This window comes from Pleurodeles waltl, chromosome 2_1 (genome assembly GCF_031143425.1).
Source record: "Pleurodeles waltl isolate 20211129_DDA chromosome 2_1, aPleWal1.hap1.20221129, whole genome shotgun sequence".
NCBI lineage: Eukaryota > Metazoa > Chordata > Amphibia > Caudata > Salamandridae > Pleurodeles > Pleurodeles waltl.
In genome coordinates, this window is record NC_090438.1 from 23083606 (window position 1) to 23101468 (window position 17863).

A 17863-nucleotide genomic window follows, 5' to 3' on the forward strand; every position below is an offset into this window, starting at 1 on the left:
GCGCTGCTTGCAGCACTGCCAAGGCAGATTAAGACCGCCACCAACCTCAGAGATCCCAGCAGAGCTGGTGGTACCCTAGCGGTCCAACTGCCAGGGTTGTAATGTGGCAGTCGTCATGACCACCAGACTCATATTGAGGCCCCTAATTACTATAAAACGTTATCTGGAACCACACTAACCAAATCTCCCAACCTATATATAGATATATAAACATTAAATATAAGGAAAATATTGTGATTATTACTAATAATAATTAATACATTTTTCAAACTATTTACTACCATTATAAAATGTAAAGCATAAAATGACAAATAAAATCCTCATAAATAAATACCAATAATAAACACTACATATGTGAATACATTTGATAATTTAAAAAAATAAAATATTTTTATAATTGTCTTTAAATTTGTAAACCAAATGATTTAAAATAGTTCTACAATTTTGTAAAATTTGTTGCAAGATATTTTAAATTTAAAAAGTTTACATAAAAATATATCTAAATATTTAACACTGTGATAAGTTTTCTTAAAATCTTTTCAATTTTAAATTATGTATTTTTTGTTGAAATTTTTTTTTAATACCATCAACATATATCTTTATTAATATGAACCTAAAATGAAATTAAAAGGCATTGAAATAGTAATCTAACAAAAATATTTTTAAATGTGATAGTATTAATTTGCATATCTTTTATAATTAATTTAAATCAATTTTATTCTTAATCGATCATCCCTCCCTGATCCCTTGATACTCAAAGTCAATCTACTAGAAAAAAATACACAATTGTTAATATACAGAAATATAACTAAAAAATACAAATGCCAACAATTTCATAGCTATCCAATGAAATTTCTTAAAACCTAAATACATTAACATAATAAATATAAACAATCAAACAAACTACAATACATTAATCACTAAACACCCACAAACAATATTATATACAACACTATTTTCTAAATAGAGATTGATGGCAACTGTATTAAAAACTGCTGGGGATATTTTTGAGATCCTGATTTGTTGACACAATATTTTTGTACCACAATATTTAATTTTTGATATTTTGTCCAAACCCCCCGCCCTGCCTGCCACCTTGTGATTTAGCAAGTCATTATGAGTTTGGCAGACAGAAACATCTGCCTGCCAAACTCTTGATGAGGAGACTACAACGGTGCTGTTGGTCTCCCCACTGGCCCCATTTCAACTTTTCCATTGAGCTGATGGACAGGAACCAAGGTTCCCGTGCGCAAGCTTGGTGGGAAAGTTGCTACAGCATTGTTCCCGGTCACAGAGGACCAACTGCTACGGCGAGTCTGAACCCCTGGCTCCTGTCCCCCCACCGCCGCCACGCACGTCTTCACTACGACGCTGCCACCCTCCGCGCCCTCAACACCGGCCACTCTACCGCCTGCTTCAAGCCTCCCTGCAGACCACTCGCGGACCCTTCTCCTGCAGGAACTGCACCATCACCAGCCTCAATGCCAACGACCCACCAAGGCAGGATGCAACCATCTCAGATGTATCCTCCTCAACACCCGCTCCGTCCACAAGCACGCAGTAGAGCTATGTAATGTACTCGACTCAGCCTCCCCAGGCGTCGCCTTCCTGACCGAGATCAGGATGAACCCCTCCTCAGCACCTGACATCGCCATAGCCATCCCGGATGGTTACAAGATCACCCGCAGGGACCGCTCCAACAAACCAGAAGGAGGCATCACCATCATCCACAAGAACACCTTCAGGATCTGTAGGCAAGGGTCCCTCAGAGGTTGGCGTTTGTTTCAGTGTGGACCTGAAAAACCTGCACTAGCTCCCAGTCAACAAGAGAATCACTTTCAAACTCCTCACCCATGCTCAAAAGGACTGCACAACACCGGACCAGAATGCCTCAACAGATGACTCTCCTTCTACATCCTTCTACATCTCGACATGACATCTCTGCTCCGCCGACCTCACCCTCGCAACCGTCCCACAGGAACTCAGAACTACAGCCGGCGGTAGATCATTCTCGCACCTCGCCGTCAAAATGTGGAACACTCTTCCCACCCACCTGCGCCAGACCAAAGTCATCCCTACCTTCAGGAATCTTCTCAAGACCTGGCTGTTCGAGGAGTAGCACAACCCCCTCCCACCTTCTTCCCCGTCCCCTCCTCAGCTCCTTGAGACCCTCACAGATGAGTAGGGCGCTTTACAAATCCCTGGTTGGTTGAAGGTGGCGCAAGGAGTTGCAAAGTGGTGCAATGCATGCATTGCGCCACTTTGTAAAAGTGGTGCAGTGATTTTTGCCTCGTTGAGCCACATTAGCATAAAAGAATTACGCTAATGTGGTCAAGGAGGAGCTGGGGCCTTGTAAATCTGGACCTTAGTTTGGACTGTTTCTGTTATGCTGCACATCTTTCTGTTAGCACTCGCATTACAAGTACGATGATTCAAAAAGTCAGTATTAGCAAATAGATGCATACCAATGAACTACTTCAGTCAGCGATAAACAGTCAACAGATGCAGGTTGGCAGAGATTAAAAGGAATGTATGTGCAAAGAGGTTTGCATTATTTGCATGTTGAGTTCCATCTGTTTGTCCTTAGTGTACAATTCAGGCTGTTTTGCTATAAAACAGGTTCGCACATAGAAGAAGTAAAGTTTGATTACACAGATCACACAGAATGGCTTCCTCCTGTGATCTGAAAGAACTACACGAGCGATATTTGGATCCAACTTTGTTTATGGAGACGTACTTTGGGAAAGAATCCCCCTTTATTGATGATACAAGTAATCAGATATTTCCTCTTATGTGCAAAACCTTCTCTTCAGGTATGTGACATTTTTACCCCACTTGATTTTCATACACATAAGATCTCTGAATCCTGCTGGCAGCTCGCCCATGGAGTCTGGGGATTTAAAGATGTAGTCACCCTTCTAAAAAGTTAGTGTGAATTGTTACTTGGTTTAAACACATATTCTTTGATTGTGCATTGAGCCCTTTAACATAAAGGCAGGGTACCTTTGCTTTGGGTGTGTTAGTCACTTCTTAAAACCTGCTTAGTAAAACAAATGTATCATCATTACATTAATTACAGCGATCAAACACTGGCTGTTTGTGTGATCAATACATTGGGTGTGGATGGAAGAGGAAACTGACAGGTTGAGTCAGATCAGTGCTTCCCCCTTGATGCTTTTGTCGGCAGCACCTAGAGAATGAAAAGTTACCTTTGATCAGCATCCAGGGAACAGAAACAATCAAATAGAGAAGGTAAGGGACAGCAGGGCGTGCAGATTACAATGAACTGTACACTCTAGAGAGGCCATCAAGTGAATGATGTGACAGTATAGCCTGAGCTGACATCATCAAATAAAGCATCAATTTATGATGCTTAATGATGATGATTATTAGAGATGCAGGAGTGGGTGAAGAGAATCATCTTTTCCCCTCCCACCTCCATTGTGGCTGACAGATAAAACCCTGACCTCACAAGAGATGCTACTCATTAAAATGTTGCAATAACCTTTTAAAACATTTGCCTACATTTCTAAAACGTTTTGAATGTTTTAAAACACTACTGGAATGGAAGTCTATGCAGGGCCCAATCAATCAAAAACGTGTTTCAAAAAAATCTGAAAAATTATTTTGAGTCTAATGACAATCGAGGATGTCTTGTGCACTAAAAATACGTATAAGCAAGTGGTCCTGTGAAATACACGTTCACGATTTCACAGTTGTAACGCCAATGTAGGATAATGGAGTATTATGCAGTGATGCTGGTTAGGCTTCACTATGTAATACTGTCACAATACACCAAAGATGGTTCTGAGGATTCACAATAATAAACCCTTAGCTCTGTTCCAGTAGTATAGCAAAGAACAATCAGGCTTTAGTAGAGGAACACGTGCTAAGCATTTCACAGTACCTGCATGGATGATAAGTATTTGACATGAGTTGAAAAAGTCCAAAATTGATTTATAAAACTAGAGCAGATTTTTAGATAATTTTAGACACCAAAACAAAGCAAATTCGATATGTATATTGAAGTTATAAATTTCAAAGCCAAAATAAAATCTGTGTTTTTACAAGCTGTCAAATCTCACCATTGCGGTCAACAGGAAAAGCCACTAGTGACACTTAGGCGGTCATTACAACATTGGCGGTAAAAGCCGCATACCGCCGTGCAGAAGACCGCCAACACACTGCCGCAGCCGCGGAATTCCGCCACAGCTATTATGACCCACATTTCGGAATCCGCCAAAATTCAGACACCCACACAAGTCCACCACACCAAATGTCAGTGATAAACTGGCGAAAACAAAACCTCCACCGTCACGCCAACAGAAATAAGCCCACACTATCACGACACACGAATCCACGCGGCGGTCTTTCAACCACGGTATTCCATTGGCGGTACACACCGCTGCGCTCAAAATACACACACTCTTACAAAACACTACCACATTGGACAATTTGAAATACACACACCTGATACACATACACACACTACTCCCACACACCCAATACAATATAAAACACCCACCCACATCACCCACAAACCCCTACAACCACAATTACGGAGAGAAGGCCAGAGAGAGAGCACCAGCAAGAACAACAGCATCCACAGGCACACAACACCATCACCCACAGAACTTCCACGCACCTCACACAACACACCACTACATATCAGCACACATATCACCACACACTCCACCCCACACATCACCTACACCACCCCATGGCACGGCAAAGACACCCCAGGTTCTCGGAGGAGGAGCTCAGGGTCATGGTGGAGGAAATCGTCTGGGTAGAGCCACAGCTATTCGGAGCAAAGGTGCAGCACACCTCCATTGCAAGGAAGATGGAGCTACGGCGAAGAATAGTGGACAGGGTCAACGCAGTAGGACAGCACCCAAGAAATCGGGAAGACATCAGGAAGAGGTGGAACGACCTACGGGCGAAGGTGCATTCTGTGGTCTCAAGACACCACCTGGCGGTTCAGTGGACTGGCGGCGGACCCCCACCTCCTCCCCCACAACTAACAACATGGGAGGAGCAGGTCTTGGAGATTCTGCATCCTGAGGGCCTTGCAGGAGTAGGTTGAGGAATGGACTCCGGTAAGTCAAATCTTAACTATTACCACCCCCCCTACCTGCATGCTATCACATACCCCCACCCTCACCCCCAGCACCCCAACTCCTCACATATGTCCCAATATCACAAACCACCCATCCCAACACCAAGCCCTGCATGCAACAACAAAGCATGGACACCCATCACTAAAGCATGCCCACTGCACATACCCATACAACCCCCTAAACCATCCTCACACAAGGTCTCACACAGGAATGCAAGCTTTGGGGTACACGGTCACCCACCCATTGCACACCTTGACACACACAGATGTAATAAACATCCTTTTATACCCCTGCAGGACACCAACCCAACGTCACCGGACAGGAGGGTCCACACATGTCCACACCACCAACAGAAGAGGGCCACAGTGATGACAGCACCTCTGTCCAACTGGATCTAGATGACCAGCCCGGCCAATCTGGGACCTCGGGACAGTCGGTTCCCATCACCCAGTCACAGGCCACTACAGATCTTCCACCCTCTGGAAACACCAGCACAGCACCCACTCAGCGGGCCCATCCCTCTGTCCCCAGGACACGTCAATCAGCTGTGTGTCCCCCACCACAGGGGATAACCCAGGATAACCCACCACCCCAACAACAACACGGACCTGGGGGCAGTGGTAGTGGGCACACGGTCCAGGGGACGGAGGCCCAGGAACACAGGGGAACTGGGAGGGCTGCTGTGCGACAGGGGGCGGACAGGCCAAGGGAACCCACTCTCCACGAGGCCCTCTCCTCCATCATGGGAGCCTACCACCACTCCCAGGAGACGATGGCAACGGTACTGGCCAAGTTTCAGGAGACCCAGCGCCTGCAGGAGGAACAGTATATGGGCTTCAGGGAGGAACTCAGAACCATCAGCTCCACCCTGGGCACCATCGTAGGGGTGCTGAAGGAACTTGTGAACACCAGGAGGGACACTGTGGCACTACAAGGGGCCCCTGGCACTAGCATGGACGATGAACTGCCCACCACCTCTGCCGGCGCTCGTGGACAGGAGGCACCGCCACAGGACCACCACACCAGCACCCCACCCCCTGCAGAGGGAGAGCCACCCCGCAAACGGTCCATGAGATCCAGGACAAAGACAGAGTACGATGCCAAGACCCCCGCCAAGAAATGAGACCACCCTGATTGTCATCCTACTGTCCCACTTTGTCACCCTGTCCATACTGAAACTGCCCCAGCTCCTCTTCCTTTGCCCATATGGGCAATGCACCTGTGAGACTAATAGACTGGACTCTGCCATGGACATTCCTCCGCCATCACCCCTCACCATTTCACTACCCCCTCCAATATTGAGCACTTAAATAAACACACTTAAAGCACAAAACAATCTGGAGTCTGTCTGTAATTTCGAAATAGTGTATTAGCAATTACAGTGACAAAATGCTCTTTCAAGTTGAATGTCAACATACCTATGTCACACACATAGTCCATGAGGAATCAAAGCAGATGTCACACAGTGGGACCCACATCTGTGAAATCGTAAGGGAATGTGACAACTCAGTGACAATACACTGGGTGAAAACGACACACAGTAGAGAGGTAGTAGTGTTAAACTACATGTAGTAGGCAGCTCTGTATTCTTACCTGTGTCTCACTGGAAATATTGCTGGATCACTGATTCCCTGTTTTGCATGTCTTCTTCCCCTGCTTCCTCATCTTCACTGTCCACAGGGTCCACAGCTGCAACAACACCACCATCTGGACCATCCTCCTGCAGAAAAGGCACCTGTTGTCGCAAAGCCAAGTTATGACGCATACAGCAGGCCACGATGATCTGGCACACCTTCTTTGGTGAGTAGAATAGGGATCCACCTGTCATATGGAGGCACCTGAACCTGGCCTTCAGGAGGCCAAAGGTCCGCTCGATCACCCTCCTAGTTTGCCCATGGGCCTCATCGTAGCGTTCCTTTGCCCTTGTCCTGGGATTCCTCACCGGGGTCAGTAGCCATGACAGGTTGGGGTAACCAGAGTCACCTGCAAATGGTGAGGGACAACTGTTAGACACGCACTTACCTGGAGGGATATCCCCAGACCCAGACAACCATTCCCACTGACTTGCTTCCAGGTACTCACCTAATAGCCACACACGGTGCCTCTGGAGTTGACCCATCACATAAGGGATGCTGCTATTCCGCAGGATGTAGGCGTCATGCACTGAGCCAGGGAACGTGGCCTTCACATGGGAGATGTACTGGTCTGCCAAACATACCATCTGTACATTCATAGAATGATAACTCTTCCGGTTTCTGTACACCTGTTCACTCCTGTGGGGGGGGGACCAAAGCCACATGTGTCCCATCAATGGCACCTATGATGTTGGGGATGTGTCCCCGGGCATAAGAATCACCAAATCCTCCACCTGAGGGAAAACAATGTAGCTCCGCATGTGTTTCAGCAGGGCAGACAACACTCTGGACAATACGTTGCAAAACATAGGCTGGGACATCCCTGATGCCATGGCCACTGTTGTCTGAAAGGAACCACTTGCAAGGAAATGGAGCACTGATAGCACCTGCACTTGAGGGGGGATTCCTGTGGGATGACGGATTGCTGACATCAGGTCTGGCTCCAACTGGGTACACAGTTCCTGGATTGTGGCACGGTCAAGCCTGTAGGTGATAATCAAATGTCGCTCCTCCATTGTCGACAGGTCCACCAACGGTCGGTACACCGGAAGATGCCGCCATCTCCTCACATGTCCCAGCGGACGGTGCCTATGAAGGACAACAGCGATCACAGAGTCAAACAACTCAGAGGTATGTACCCACAGTTTACACAGAACACCTATCATACACAAAAGGTGGCTTGTATGTGTGTTGAGTCTAGGCCTAGGTATGAGTGACGCAGTTGGAAATGAAGACATGTGGGCCCCTGAAATGGCAGCTGCCTGACCTGTAAAGTGGGACAATGGGATGTGAGGTAACTGCGCTGGCGTTGTACACCGTCGCGGTAGACGGTTGAAGACCGCAGCGCAATGCTGCATTGGTTAACATTGGACCCTATGGGTCCCAGGAGCCAATGACGATGTACAACGGCAGTGACGGTACGCACTGCCGTGGACGTGACCGCCATTTTCTAGCACTTCAATCACTCAATACCTGATCTTCGACAGGAGAGGACCTACACTGCAGGTGCTGCTGGGACCTTGGTCTGGAAGAGACAATGGCTCGAGTGTCTGGGGAAAGGGCCCCTGCCTTCACATCGGAGGAGTTGGAGAAACTCATGGATGGGGTCCTCCCCCAGTACACGCTACTCTACGGTCCTCCAGACAAACAGGTAAGTACACTGGGAGCATGCTGTATGGGCTGTGCCTGTGTGGAGAGGGCTGGATGTAAGAAGGAAGGGGGGAGACTGCTGCATGCATGAAAGACGGTGAATGCATGTGCCACATGGCAAGGATAGGGATGGTGGCCAATCACTTCGACGGTGCAGTTGGTAATAACTTCTATTTTTCCCCTGTACATTTCATGTAGGTCAGCGCCCACCAGAAGAAAGATGTTTGGTGTGCCATCGCTAAGGACGTCCGGACCCTGGGGGTCTACCACAGACGGAGCACCCACTGCCGGAAAAGATGGGAGGACATTCGCCGCTGGAGCAAGAAGACGGCGGAGGCTCAGCTGGGGATGGCCTCCCAACGTGGGAGGGGTGCCCGTTGCACCATGACCCCCCTGATGTTCAGGATCCTGGCGGTGGCCTACCCGGAGTTGGATGGGTGCTTGAGATCATCACAGCAGACACATTGGGTGAGTACACTCTCATTCTGCTGACTTTGCGCACAGTGGAGGTGTCTGGGTGGGGGAGGAGGGCTTTGGGTTTCCCTAGGCCAGGGCGAGTTCCGTAGGCAAGGCCCCTCCGTATGTCAGGCCATGGGCCACCCCATCCCACCTCTGTAGAGTGCCAAGTACAGGTAGTCATGCCCCTGTGTCATCTATGTGTGCAGAGGTCATCCATAGCCTTGTAGGCCATGTCCCAGAAATTGAACAGTGGAGCCCAAGAGAGCGGCATAGTGCAGGGGGCTTCTGTGTCTGTCGTGTCCGCCAATGGTAGCGGTAATGCATGCACTCAACATGTCTTTCTTCTATCTTCCCCCCCTTTTTGTGGTCTCCCTGTTCTTGTGTGCATTAGCATCATCAGGCGGAGGAGCAGTGGCACTGGAGCATGAGGGAGCTGCATCCCACATGGCCCTGGAGGGCGACACTACGGAGTCTGAATTCACAATTGGGACGGAGGGCGAGGGGAGCTCCCCGGCGGGGACAGGAGCTGACACCAGCGACACGGACTGGTCCTCTGATGGGAGCTCCCTTGTGGTGGCGGCAACATCTGTGCCCCCCGCATCTACAGGTACAGCCACCACCCCCCTACCAGCACCGCCCTCCCAGCAGCCCCTCAGCCTTTGCCCCGTACCCGCTCTCCTAGGAGGGTGGGCATCACCTTCGCCACAGGCACCTCAGGCCCTGCCCCAGTCACCCCTGCTGCCCTCAGTGTGGAGGCCATTGACCTCCTCAGGAACCTCACTGTTGGGCAGTCTACCATTTTGAATGCCATCCAGGGTGTAGAGAGGCAGTTGCAACAAATCAATGCATTCCTGGAGGGCATTCATTCTGGTCAGGCGGCCCTTCACCGAGCTTTTTAGACTCTGGCCTCAGCACTGATGGCAGCCATAGTCCCCATCTCTAGCCTCCCCCCTCCAACTTCCTCAACCGCGACCCAATCCCCTGTACCTCAGCCTATCCCAAGTACACCTACAGACCAACATGCACACACCTCAACACACAAGGGAAGCTCAGGCAAACATAAGCACCACACATTCCACAGGCACTCATGCAAGCATCACACACATGCAGACACACCAACATCCACTGCCTCCACTGTGTCCCCCTCCTTCTCATCTTCCTCTTCCCTCCCAGTCTCGTCTACACTCACACCTGCATGCAGTACCTCTACAGCCACTACGTCCCTCTCCAGCACACCCACCACCAATACACCCCGCTCATGTGCAGTCACCACCCCCACTACCATTCACACGTCCCCCCTGTCCTCTCCCAGTGTGTCTGTGATGCCCCATCCCAAGATACACAAACGCAAGCACACACCCACCCTACAGCCATCCACCTCACGACAGCCACCAGCGCATGCACCTTCACCCAAAGTCACCTAACGTACACCTCCTACAAACACCACCTCTTCCTCCACTTCCAAACCCCCTCCAGCTACCTGTCCCAGTGTCTCCCAAAAACTTTTCCTGTCCACCCTTGACCTCTTTCCCACACCTCCCTCACCCCGTCCGTCTCATAGTTCCCGAACTAGCACCTCAGCCACAACATCTCCATGACCAGTGGTGCCTGTAGTCACCGGAATCTGGAGTGCACCAGCGTGGCACGGAGCCACAGCACAGACAGTCCCCCACCTATGAAGCATCTGAAGTTGGCCAGTGCCCAGCGGGAGAGGGGGAAGACTCCAGCCACCAAAGCCGCTCCCAGGGGTCCCGTTGGGAGTGTAGAGTCAGCTGTGACACCTTCCAAGGTGGGGAAGGGCCACAAGAAACCCAGCAAGTCTGTGAAGAGCTGCACGGCGGAGAAGACCGCCATCATCCCAGCTGCCCAGGAGGCCACCGCCAGCACCAGCCCAGCTGCCCAGGAGGCCAGCACCAGCCCAGCTGCCCAGGAGGCCACCGCCAGCACAAGCCCAGCTGCCCAGGAGGCCACGGCCAGCACCAGCCCAGCTGCCCAGGAGGCCACCGCCAGCACCAGCCCAGCTGCCCAGGAGGCCACCGCCAGCACCAGCCCTGCTGCCCAGGAGGCCACCGCCAGCACAAGCCCAGCTGGGCCATGAAGGACCCCCAGCAAAAGGCCCGTTGGGCCATGAAGGACCGCCAGTGCCAGCCCCGCTGGGCCATGAAGGACCGCCAGCAGCTGAGACCCTGCAATGGAGACCGCCATCTGAGGCACCGCTGAACAGGGCACCGCCATCTGAAGCACCGCTGAACAGGGCACCGCCATCTGAAGCACCGCTGAACAAGGCACGCCATCTCAAGCACCGCTGAACAGGGCACAGCCATCTGAAGCACCTCTGAACAGGGCACCGCCATCTTAAGCACCGCTGAACAGGGCACCGCCATCTGAAGCACTGCTGAACAGGGCACCGCCATCTGAAGCACCGCTAGCCCATGAGTGGCAGGGGCACTGACGCAACTGAGTCCGTCACGGGGTTAATGATGCACTCTGGGCACCATGCCCCCTCCAGAACCAGTGGAGACTGACATCCACTACCTCTGTCCTTAACAGGATGAAGCACTCTGAGCACAAAACCCCCTCCAGAACCAGTGGAGAAAGGCATCCACTACCTCAGTCCTTGGCAGGGTGAAGCACTCTGGGCACCATGCCCCCTCCAGAACCAGTGGAGACTGACATCCACTACCTCTGTCCTTAACAGGATGAAGCACTCTGGGCACAAAGCCCCCTCCAGAACCAGTGGAGAAAGGCATCCACTACCTCAGTCCTTGGCAGGATGAAGCACTCTGGGCACCATGCCCCCTCCAGAACCAGTGGAGACTGACATCCACTACCTCTGTCCTTAACAGGATGAAGCACTCTGGGCACCATGCCCCCTCCAGAACCAGTGGAGACTGTCATCCACTTGTGAGACTGTGGCTTTGCACTCCCCAGGATTGAACAGTGGGCAACCCACCCACTGTAGAGACTTGAGAGACTGTGGCTTTGCACTCCCCAGGATGGAACAGTGGGCAACCCACACACTGTAGAGACTTGAGAGACTGTGGCTTTGCACTCCCCAGGATGGAACAGTGGGCATGTGGCCCCCTTGTGGATTTGGCGTTGTGCACTCAACCGGCTGAGGTGCCCCCCCTTTCCCTCCCCCTGAGGTGTCTGTTTTCTTGCTCTCTGATGCCCCTGCAGTGTTCTCTCCGTCTTAGTCGGGGATCTTGTGTGGGCCTCACCCATACCGTGTGGTCCCAGTGTTCCACGGACTATCTTAGTGCACTACTTGGACTACTATGCTTGGAATAGATTTTGTACATGGTGTATATATATATTTCTGCCTACTTGTTTTTAATATATTACAATGGTTACACTAATTTTCTATTGTCTTTGCATTCTTCCGGGGGTTTGGGAGGTGTTACTGTGATGTATAGATTTGCATTTGTGTGTGTTGTAGTGGTGAGGGTGGGGGTGTTGCACGTGTGTGTCCCTGTTTTTTCCCTCCCCCCCGTGTCGTAGGTGCAGTACTCACCATGATCTTCGCTGCTGGCGTTCGTGCTCCTGGTAGAGGAGCAGGAAGACTATCGCAGGGAGAATTTGGGGTTCCGGGTCCATGGTGTCCTCGTTCCTCGTGGGGTGTGTAGAGGTGAGCGTTTTCCATTCTAAATTCCTGTTTCTGCCGTGTTTTTATCCGCGGTGAATCCACTCTGAAAAAGGTGGCGGATTGGTAGGTTGTGATACTGTGGGTGTTACATTATCTCCCGCCTGTCTGTTGGCGGTGACCACTGCACTGTTTGTTTGTACCGCCGTGGCGGTCGGAGTGTTAAAGTGGCTGTCTTTGTTGGCAGTTTCCACCACGGTCATAATTGCAATTTTTTTACCGCCGGCCTGTTGGTGGTTTTACAGCCGCTTTAACACCGTCCGCCAGGGTTGTAATGACCACCTTAGTCACTTGCAGGGTGAGGTCAGAGGAACCCAGTAGTGCTTAAGGTTGTGTGGGTCTCAAGAACAAGCTGTGACAGTCACACCAATTTTACATGGCTCATGGAGCCCGGGTGCAGAGTTGTCCTGGTTGGTCTTGGTACTGAACGCGGGAGCTGGGGCTGCTGAAAAATTATACTTGTGACACTCAGTACCTTGCAGTTTGAGTTTGTGGGAGTTCACCAGGGGTCAAGCTTGTGTGGCTTTACCGGGCAAAACAACTCCACCTAGTCTCGGTGTCTCAGGTGCAGAGGTGTGCTTGACTATCCTTGGTGCTGAATGGGAGCAGTGGTTGCTGGCTTCATCACTGGGATGATGCAGCCAAGAAAACAGATGCAAATGCTCAACAACAGAGCCACAGGTAACCTCAGCTGATGGTGTTGCAATGTGTCCTTGGGTTGCACCTTCAAGTAAGGCTGGTGATGACTGGACTGACCACCAACAAGCCTTGGCAACGGTAAGGTGGAGGAAACGCTATCTCCTCTTTTGGAGGTCTAGCGGAAAACGGTAGCCAGCTGTAACTTGGCAGGCAGCTGGACTATATTTCCCACCATGCATTAGACTACCTGTCTTTACGTGATCCCTCAGAGGGCCTGCTGGCCTGTGCTCCTTCGGATCCGGTGCGCACTTTTTATCTGCGGTAGGCAGGGGACTAGTGCCAGTAGTCCAATGGAGTCTTGCCTTTGGCTCACAAAAGGTTCCCTCTTTCTGGAGGAAGCAGTCTTTGATCCAGGGCGAGCCATTGTCGAGCAGTTGCAGGAGGTTGCCACAGGTTCAAGGTATCACACCGTTTGTTAGTGCTGGTTCCTGCCATCACCGATGCAGGTCTTCTCTTGTTCTGGTGCTAGGTTCTGGTGCTAGGTGAGCCACTAAAATTCTAGATTTAGGGGTGTTGGGGTGTGGGTGCAAGAGGCCACATCTGGTGGTTTGCGGCAGCTTTTCTACCCAGAACCCTCTATTCTGCCTCTTTCAAAAATGGCAGATGTCTTTGTTGTCTGTACAGACCAGGCTACCCACCTTAGAGTTGTGGCTAGCCTTCTGGGGGTGTATACCTCCTGACTAATTAATTTTCCCACCTGCCTGGGTTAAAATGTCCCTGGGGTGGGGCAGATTTGCCCTCTACTAGAAGACAGCCTACCAGCATATCAGAGGTGCTGTTCAAGCTCACTGCCTTGATGTGCCACTTCAAAAGCCTTCCTGGGAGGGAGGGAGAAAAGTGTGACCTCCTACCCATCAAGGTCATTATCCGGTCTGTTCGCACCTCTGCTTAGGGGGGTCAGAAACCTGTATTGGCTACAGCAGCTGTGGGCTGACAGCCAGAGCACAGGAAAACTGGAGTCACTTAGTGGGCAACATCTAAGGTTTCTTTCTGAGTCCATGCCATGTAGCCCTCAATACATGACTTGTGTCAGAAGTGAGAAGGCATGTTGTTTGATATCAACCTTGACCCACTTTGGTGGTACTATAATGGAGCTGGCAATGTCAGCTTTGCCCAAACCAATCCCATGTATCCTATGGACTGTTGGTCACTTATGTTAGCCTTTAATGGAAAAGGCCACAATAGGAATATATAAGCTTGTACATATATGTCTATAACTTTAATATAATGCACCTGGACTCCCGGGCTCTTAGGGGTGACTGACATATAGTACAATTAGTTCTTTCAGCTGTGCCACACTTGGTTGAGCACAGTTAAGTCTGAGCAGTTTGCACTGCTCTTAGAGTCTGCAATGACAGGCCTGCTGTCAGTATTTTACTTGGGTCACTCAGAGTGGCACAAACACTGCTTCCGGCCCTGGTGACCACACATGATAAGCAGTATGCTGTCAGTATGGATGGGTACTGATAGGGGTGCAGTGACACTCAAGCTAGTTGCTGTAGATATCTGTCAATGGAATCCAAAATCCCTAATTCCCATTCACCCAAACACCGTAGGACTTAATCAGTAATGTGGGTGGCAATGGGAGGTTCCTGCTCTAAGGGATACTGGTGCTTGCTAGACTATAGTTGAAAGGAATTACCTGAAACCCAAGATTATTCCTGGCACCACTAAAAATAACCTGGTAGCCAGTGTTGATGACATGGAGAACCCATTGATCAGAAAGTAGTTAGAAGTCAATAGGAAGACATCCATGGTTGACAGGATGTAAGAGAAACAGGGCAATGGGTTGATTTTGAAGTGGTTAATGCAAGAGACATATGTAGTCTGGAGAGTGACAGCTGTGCTGACTTGTACACATTCTGCATACCATCCTCGTAAAGAGGTTGTCACCACTCTCAGAATGAATGGACTAAAATATAGTACAGTAGTGTAGGCTTTGTCAGGCTTTGAGGAGACACTGACCAAGTTGCCGATTACATCTGCTTCAAATGGAGAAGAGAAAAGCGCAACTGAGTCAGATTTTGTCTTGGGCTCTGAGTCACTAAGAGAGCTACAGGTGTTTCTGGCTGTTGGAAAACTGATTGGTGAAGAGTTTTGGCTGGTATAGCACGAGTGTCCTCCTGTGGTGGACCTACTTAAGGTGGCCTATGGAAAACTTGTCGATGGAGTGGTTGACAAACTGTATGATAAACGAGGGATCCAATACCCAGTGACAGAAAAAGATTGGAAATATGCTGATGCCAATGACCCGTAAGGTACTTTCAGCAGGGAATCTGGGTACAGAGAACATGAAGAACAGGTTAGAACTGTTCTTCAACTGCTCAGGCTTGTGCTGAGACAAAAACAAGGTCTTTTACACCGGCCCTCCATGTCAACTAGTCCATCCACTTGTGGAAAGTGGGCATGGATATGGTCACTAAATTTGACCACTCCTCTTCCTCAAGTAAGACATATATTTTGTTTATGGCCTATTATGCCACCAGGTACCCAAATGTAGTACCCCTCAGAAGCACAACATCCATGGGACTGGTACAGGCCCTCAGTGTTAACTTATCAAACTCTGGAGGTCCAAATTCTGTGATAACTGACCAACAAACTTTTATCGTCTTCCCATACATGAAGATGATGTGATTATAAACTTGTGTGTCCTACTTTACTCTTGAGCTATCACTATCTGGGCCCCCGCTGGACCTCAGGGACTGGATTTCTAAATCCCTTGTGTGAGTAATTAGTTCAATGCACCAATACTAATTAGAAATGTTGTTGGATTGCAACCCATATACAACCTACTGACCAATACTGTGCAGGTGGTGTTTGTTTTCTGGTCACAATTAGTCCCACTAGATGAGTTCAGGGTTCTTTTGCAAATGAATAACACAATAAAGCTCTAGTCTAGTGTGTAGAATATTCACGGTACCCACACAGAAGGCAAGTGAAAACAAAATGAACATTCCTAAAATAGTTAACAAGGTCCTAGCACCTTAACAGACTACTGCTGCTTGTTAGAGGTTTGCTGGATTTTAGGAAAAGCAGAAAATAGCTATCACAAGATAGATTGCACAGCATATCTTGTCTCATGAAAAAATAGCTGTTTAGTTATTCCCCATCACAATCTGTGAACAGAAATGATAAGCAGTGCCGGGCAAAAGTCCATTTATTTGCACCGCTCAAGGAGCAGCCCCTGACCAAGGCTGGTTGCTGCTGTTAACTGGTGTGATCTCTGACTTGATAATCACAGTGTGAAGCCCTTTTCGAATTATGGTCAGATGCCTTTGTGTTTACTGCATCTGATCATCAATTTTATCCCATGTTTATCAAATAAAACAGGACTTAGAGACACTAAGGGGGTCATTCCGACCTCCGCGGGCGGCAGAAGCCGCCTGCCTGGCAGGAACCGCCAGAAGACCGTACCGCGGTCAAAAGACTGCGGCGGTCATTCTGACTTTCCCGCTGGGCTGGCGGGTGACCGCCAAAAGGCCGCCCGCCCGCCCAGCGGGAAAGCCCCAGCAACGAGGAAGCCGGCTCCGAATGGTGTGCGACGGGTGCAGTTGCACCCGTCGCGATTTTCAGTGTCTGCCAAGCAGACACTGAAAATCTTAATGGGGCCCTGTTAGGGGGCCCCTGCACTGCCCATGCCAGTGGCATGGGCACTGCAGGGGCCCCCAGGGGCCCCACGACACCCGTACCCGCCATCCTGTTTCTGGCGGTGAAAACCGCCAGAAACAGGATGGCGGGAAGGGGGTCGGAATCCCCATGGCGGCGCTGCTTGCAGCGCCGCCGTGGAGGATTCCCTGGGGCAGCGGGAAACCGGCGGGAAAACGCCAGTTTCCCTTTTCTGACTGCGGCTTTACCGCCCCGGTCAGAATGGCCCCAGAAGCACTGCCAGCCTGTTGGCGGTGCTTCCTCCGTCCCCTACCCTGGCGGTCCATGACCGCCAGGGTAGGAATGACCCCCTAAGAGTCTGATTTAGATATTGAGTAACAAGTTACTATATCACATCGGTGACACATATCCCATCCACTAAAAACGAAATCCCATTGGATATGAGGGGATTTAGATTTTGGCATACGGGAGATCAGTGACGTAGTAACTCGTTGCCCAATATCATAATCATCCCCCAAGTCTTACCAAGAAAAACAAATACAGTGATAAATGTATCTTGATGTACATGTACATGTAGCAAATTTGCTACTATAATTATAGAAACAATAGAAACCCTTCTGGGCATGTAAAAAACATTTTACTAAATGAGATAACATGTCCACAAGCAACCACATAATAAAAAAAGGAGATTTAAATGGGCCTTGTCACAATATTCATGAGACAACAAGACCCTAAATATACGTATTTGTAAATCACCTCACAACCTAAGAAGAAATTGGATATCTTTTTGCCATGTATCTTGTTGTCTCACTGGGGAAACCAACTGATATTAGTATTTAACCCCTTTCTTTTTGGCACCCTGTTCACATTCCACTGACTATGGAGCTACTGTTTTCCAAATCATGATGTTGTGAACTTAAATGATGAACAAAAAAAGTGCAGGCTAGCTGAAAGTTGATGAAGGAGTGGTGTGAATGAATGTTAGTGCTGAGAAGGTGCCAAGAGGGTCAAGAGATATTGCCTCTCAAGTCAATTTGACCTTTATCCTTCAA

General features: G+C 49.5%; 1 protein-coding gene across 1 annotated transcript in view; it reads left to right on the forward strand.

Annotated features, from left to right (window-relative positions):
- Nucleotides 1–2659: 2659 nt before the first annotated feature.
- Nucleotides 2660–17863, forward strand: part of LOC138258124 (indolethylamine N-methyltransferase-like) — a 55708-nt gene continuing 40504 nt past the window's right edge. The window contains exon 1 of the mRNA XM_069205919.1: nucleotides 2660–2813. Coding sequence (XP_069062020.1) covers nucleotides 2666–2813 — 148 coding nt within the window. The 5' untranslated portion in view covers nucleotides 2660–2665. The remainder of the gene's footprint in view (nucleotides 2814–17863) is intronic.